The 6,208-nt window shown below is 38.6% G+C and overlaps 1 protein-coding gene across 1 annotated transcript in view; it reads left to right on the top strand.

Moving 5' to 3' along the window:
• Nucleotides 1-4,431, top strand: part of LOC140343977 (HHIP-like protein 1) — a 23,599-nt gene extending 19,168 nt beyond the window's left edge. The window contains exons 6-7 of the mRNA XM_072430883.1: nucleotides 668-750; nucleotides 2,191-4,431. Of these exons, the coding sequence (XP_072286984.1) occupies nucleotides 668-750; nucleotides 2,191-3,044 (937 nt within the window). The 3' untranslated portion in view covers nucleotides 3,045-4,431. The remainder of the gene's footprint in view (nucleotides 1-667; nucleotides 751-2,190) is intronic.
• The last annotated feature ends 1,777 nt before the right edge of the window (nucleotides 4,432-6,208 follow it).

Raw genomic sequence — 6,208 nt, 5'->3', positions numbered from 1 at the left:
TTCCAGGGATGAAAGAAATTTTTTTGTTATAATAAACCTATTTTGCAGCAAATAAACTCATAGAAAATGTCCTGGAAAATGCAGTTGGAGTACAGTACAGATTACAGTCACAGCTGCAGAATGTATAGGTTCAATGCTTACATTCACAGCTGGATTTACATTAATGTAAGCTGCAGATACACAAACATTGGTCTCAAAGCAACAAAGCTATGCTAAGATCACCTTTTATACTAGAAATATTTTAGTTCTTCTAACCTGATGTAGAATATTTTGGCAATGCAATAATAATCTTATATGGGACTAAATTTGTCTATCAATTCTTTGGAAAAAAATACTTGACTTACTTAAGGTACTACTCCCTGCATAGTTTTTATCTATTGCACTGCATAACAGTAACTTTGGCTCCAACTGCATTACATCTATAAATGGTACAGCTGGTAAAAATCCTAACATGCAAAATGAGGACTGACATGAGTCGTGCAGAGAAATGTGTACTACATATTATGAATGTGAGAGCTGCCATTAAAGGAGTGAAATGAAAGCTGTCTAAATGCAGGTTGGGGACATAAGAAATATAGAAAGTACAGCTAAATAATTACAATACAACACTGGATAGTGTGACAGAGGTGTATTATGTGTTATAAGCTGTATGTTTCTGTGTCACCAGGAGAGCTGCACCGGGAAAATGTCCTATCAATCCCAGGCCCATCCCTGTTAAAGGAAAACTAGTGGATTTCTATCCAAGGCAAAGTAAGTAATGCTGCATATTATGCACACAGGTCTGTATTGTAAGAAGAAGCAGGATGTTTGATGTTGAAATTGCAGGTAGTATATGCTTTTTTACCCATTAGGTTGGGCCAGTATTGGTCTATGGAACATAATCCCTTAAAACAGGGGTGTCAAATCTGTCCCTCAATGTCTTTTTGAATTCTGAAAATGAACTACATCTGGCCCGCCCGCGCTACCACCTCACATCACATAATTTTCAATACATGCAATACATAGACACAAAGCCTAGGCAATGATCACATGGTGCCTGACCACCAGGGGCATTGTGTTTGTTTCAATCTATTAGAGACTGCATAGTGTAATATTTAGTGTCAGACAAACTTGTGATGTGAGAGGATGAACAACATACAGCCTGCATAGATAGATAGAAATGAGTCTTTTCAACCCTAAAGTGTGTGTAGAGGGGTTTGTCTTTGTTAGTTATAGATGAAGTAGTAAACTTCCTCAATTTTTTCAATACATTTTTAAGTTTGGCCCCCCAACTTGGTCTAACTTTTTAATTTTGGCCCTCTGTGTATTTGAGTTTGACACCCCTGCTTTAGAACGTTACACCTAAAATGAACATTGAAACAACAATGAAATGGGATATTTTATGAGCATTCCACTGGTGGATCTTTTTTCTTCAAGACTTTTCAGTTCCTCTAATTTTTCTCAGTAAAAGTTTTTGGTTTTAGAAAGGACAACTCGCCAAAAATAAACCAAGAATGATCTATGAAACCAGTATTTGGGCCTATCCTTAACTAATTTGTTAGCTTTTTTGGTGGGTAACCTCTAAACTTTGAACATAAAAAACATCACAATATGTTTATAGTGATTTGGATCAGCGGTCGCCAACTTGTGGTCCATGGCCCTGGCCAGTGCACCCCCAGCGGGGTCAGGATAAGGAACCTGCTGGGAGGGTGCACCAGACAAAGCCACGGACCATATCTCCCATATGGATCGCAGGGGGCGGTGGGCAGATTGCAGTGTTCCCGCCAGCCCCTTTTGGCCAGGCTCACCACCCAGAACTTTTAAGCAGCCACCCGGCTGTTTTTGGGTAATTACTGATGAGTTGGGTCACAATAGAGGGGCTGCCACCCGCCTACAATTTCTTCCCACCCAGCTTAAAAAAAATTCTGGGTTGAGCACTGGATTGTGTCTTTGGACACAACCCGCCCACTCTCCCATCGCAGGTCTGAGTGTGCGGGTTCTGGCATTATCACATCATTCTCAGGGAAGTTTCTTCCCCTTTGAGTGACACATGGCTCCCGTGCATGCATGGTCCAGAGTCCTTGAAATTAGTGGTCTGCAACGTCCAAACGGTTGGCGGCCAATGATTTAGATGTTTATTTTTTATGTTTGTTTAGATGATTATTTCTAGACATTTAAGATTTTTGTTTTTGTTATTGTTTACTGTTTTAGAACTTATTCTTAAAACAACCACTGAATCCCCCCCAACATCCCCATCAAGATCTCTGGATCCAACCAGGTTCAGCACAACCATAAAACCTCACATCACAGTCACATTTCCTGCCAGTAGCTCTCACAGAAAATCAAGCACACCGGCCTATATTACCGCTGCCCCTGTCCCTAGGCCAACAACTCCAAGAAAAACGGTCACGTCTGTGCCCAAAGCAGAGAAAAGTGTAACGGCAGCTAAGAAAGTGATAAAGCCTACTGTCACCTCCCGACATATGACAAATCCATGGATCCCCACCAAAGGATGGCAGAGTGAATTAAAAGATTTGTTTACAACCAGGACAAGAATACAGTCGACACAAACCACTCTACTGCTGACCACAGGGCAGCCATCCAGAACAGGAACCCAGGCAGGAGGCAAAACAGAACCCAAGAAGAGTCCTGGGAAAAGGAAAACCAAGAAAAAGATTGTAAAAAAGCAAAAAATTAAGGTGGTGAAGAAAATCAAACATGGAACTGTGCGTCTGGTTAATGATGAAAAACTCCCCGACCGCGGTAGGCTGGAGATTCACATAAATGGAGAATGGGGGACAGTCTGCAATGACAGGTTTGACAGTAAGTCTGCTTCTGTGGTGTGTAGGCAGTTGGGCTACCCATATGTGATAAAAGTTGCCCGAAGAGCAGAATTTGGTGAAGGCAAACTGAGAATACTTCTAGATGAAGTGAAATGTCAAGGGCATGAAAAGACACTTCTAGAATGCCGAAGGTCAAAACTTGGTGAACATGACTGTACTCATGAAGAGGACGTTGGCGTAGTGTGTGGGATGCAGGAGAAGCAGGAAGATGAGTTTTCTTAAAAATAAATTGTTGTACAGTAGACTGAAACTATGAAGATTCCTTTTACATTCATACTGTAGTTGCAGGGTAACAAGCAGTTTTTTTGCACATTCAGTTCCAATCTCCAGTAAAAGCTGTATAGATCTATCGGTTCCCTACAATGCTCTGCTTCTGAACATAACAGGGACATATTCATGATGGCTAAACCCAGCACAATTTCTGTAGTGTCTTTTACCACCAGGAACACCAGATAATGTCACTACATTTACAGTATTTATAAACTTGATCAGAGATTCTTACGGAAAGTGCCAAGATCTTTTTCAGATAACTCGAAAATCAGAAGCAGTTTATTACACTTCTGGATCGAAACATTCTTCTGCATGAATGTCAAAATTCTGGGAAACAAATTGAAAAGTTTGAGCTATAACATTAAGAAAGAAAACTGAATTATGGTCAAAAGGTGTAAAATCTACAACCTTCACAGTAATATTTATTTCTGATTAGAGAAGTAGTTGTGTGTCCTCAGTTGGACTCAGGATGCTTGTGTTTCCTGCACATGTACAATGGACATCGGAATAGAATGTGGACCTTATACATATATATATATATATATATATATACACAGCCGGTCTGTGCTGTTTTCATGTTTCTCTCCAGAGGCACCAGTAACTGTCTTAACGACCAAATCTTCTCTTACTCAGCATAAAAAAAAAGAAAAAAAACAGACCATACATTAAAGCAATATTCTTTTGATGACTAGACTTTCCAAGCATTGCGCAGTCAGCTGAATTGCACTGTTTCAAAGGTACAAATGAGTCAGTTATTCTGCTTGTGTCAGACTGAAGAACACATCACATGTCAATAAACACAATAGTTCCCTATTATTTGTTGCAGAACTGCAGACTGGATTTTAGAACACACTACCATAAATTGCTGTTTTAGCAGGTATGACTTTGTGAAAGGGGACTAAAGTTTCCTTGCAAACCTCTGACAAGCTAAAATTAGATTTAGCAGACCAGTTTGCCCCTTTATTTCAGAACAGCTAAATGTTTCAAAAAACACAACCCTATAAAATAAAAAAAACACACAAACAACAACCACTTCAATGGCCTACATACTGAATGTATTTCATGGGTCAGGACTCATCATTTGTGTGACAGCTTTGCTAATTGCATGTGTAGAAAAAAAAGCTTCAAACTGATAGATTTGGAAAAAGTTCCTGTTCCGTAGCCCTTTTGATTAAGAATTGCAAAGGCAGCAGGCTGTCTCTTTTTGTTGCATTTTACCTTATTGTATGTATGCTCAGCAGCATTAAAGTTGAGTATAATAAAAAAAAAAATATTTGCTTGTTATTTGATAACAGCCAACTAAATGCAGTTGTCTTTTTGTTGCATAATTGTATCAGTGTTTCACTTGTTCCATGGGTAAAGAGAATTGTCACAATAGTACCCTCTAGTGGCAGGATGTTGCTACTACAATCATAGGCTAGCTTTAGTTTTAAGTGTAGACAAGATCTGTGGACAGGTCATTTTTATTATGTGGGAGTGAGTAACTAGAATATTTACAGCATACAGCAGTCCACTGGTTACTAGGATATGAGATAGTCTATCCTGCTGTGTGCGCCCAAACTGCTAGTTGGAGGTCTATTTTACAGGTAGTCCTCGGGTTACATACAAGATAGGGACTGTAGGTTTATTCTTAAGTTGAATTTGTATGCAAGTCGGAACAGGTACATTATCTTAATAAATGCTATTGGGACAGATGTTTGTCTCAACATATTATTAGGCAGCGTGGTGTCAGTTACTGTATAAAATCATCACTGTGAGTTCATCACAAACAAAGCAAAGAAAAACTTTAAAACATTAACTTCTGGAGCAAGCTAGGCTTTGATATGCAAAAAGATACAACTGTAGAGTTGGTCTTGGTTATTAAAGAGTTACAAGATGTTGCAGAACAGCAAAAGATTTCTCCTGGAAGTCATGCGAACCGCCCCCTGCATCAAGCCTCTGTCCTGCACAGGAGCGAGCAGGGAAGCCCCATTTCTATCTAGGAGTCTTCTGTATTTCCGATATCCTTAACTCGGGGCCTACCTGTATTGTATTGTATTGTATATAACTGATGGATAGAGGAGTATGATGGGCTGCTTCGTTTCTATTTCAATTTAATTTCCAGATACAGGCTTGGGCGCTATTAAGCATGGAGGAGAACTGGCTCTAGCAATCTTCAGGAAGAGAGGCAAAACTAGGGAGAATGTTGCAAATTGAGCTGTAAAAAATAATACTGGGGCATGATTTTTTTTAAAGCTGGGCTTTTGAGACTACCTAAATACAAACACAAATATATAATATTACCAATGCTTAGATGCGATTGCTGCGTTTACTTTAATTTCTAGCAATTACATACCTGGTAATCTTGCCATAAATGCAGTCTCTTGCCGGGAGGTGACCTAAAAACAGAAACACTTTCTTTCTTCTGTAACTACTAATCCCCACCCCCTACATAAAGAAGATGCAAAAAGGAAGACATATTTGAAGTCCAACTTGGGTGACAGCCATGGATCCCTCCATAGATACAGTATAGTGAGTATAGTGTCTCATTCACCAAATGTTTTTTTTTGTTTTTGAAATAAAAATACCTAAAAAAAACTAATACAGCTACTATATCTAGGGACTGTTAAAATGCAAAATATTAGATTTTTGTTCCCTGAAGACCTGTAGGATATTTTAAGGGGTTCTACCATGGTAAAATTGAGAACCCCTGTATTACAATAACAAACCCAATATAGGGGCCATTGAAAATTAGATTATAGTATGACATAAATGACAAGCAATCTTTCTCACACCTTTTTGGAAGTAATCATGAACTCACAATGTAATGAGAAATACTAACATTTTATTAAAATATTTATACAGCATGAACATCAGTTGGGGTAAGTACACAATAAGCAGCAAACAGTATCGGCAAATAAAATAAGTTATTGAAATGACAATCTTAAGCAGAATCAGTCCATATTAGTTTGTTAACATTTTAACAACTTACTGCAATCTTTTAGTAAAAAAAAAATCTCTAAATGGCAAACTGTTCCAATGTGCATAAGTAGTAGGCATAAATACTGCATGACATACACATCATAAATAAGTTTCCTCTGCAAGGCTTCCCCACATATAGCCTAATGTTCAAGCAA

This window comes from Pyxicephalus adspersus, chromosome Z (assembly GCF_032062135.1).
Source record: "Pyxicephalus adspersus chromosome Z, UCB_Pads_2.0, whole genome shotgun sequence".
NCBI classification, from domain to species: domain Eukaryota; kingdom Metazoa; phylum Chordata; class Amphibia; order Anura; family Pyxicephalidae; genus Pyxicephalus; species Pyxicephalus adspersus.
Note: the sequence above shows the minus strand (reverse complement) of the source record. Positions and strands in the feature narration are given on the sequence as shown.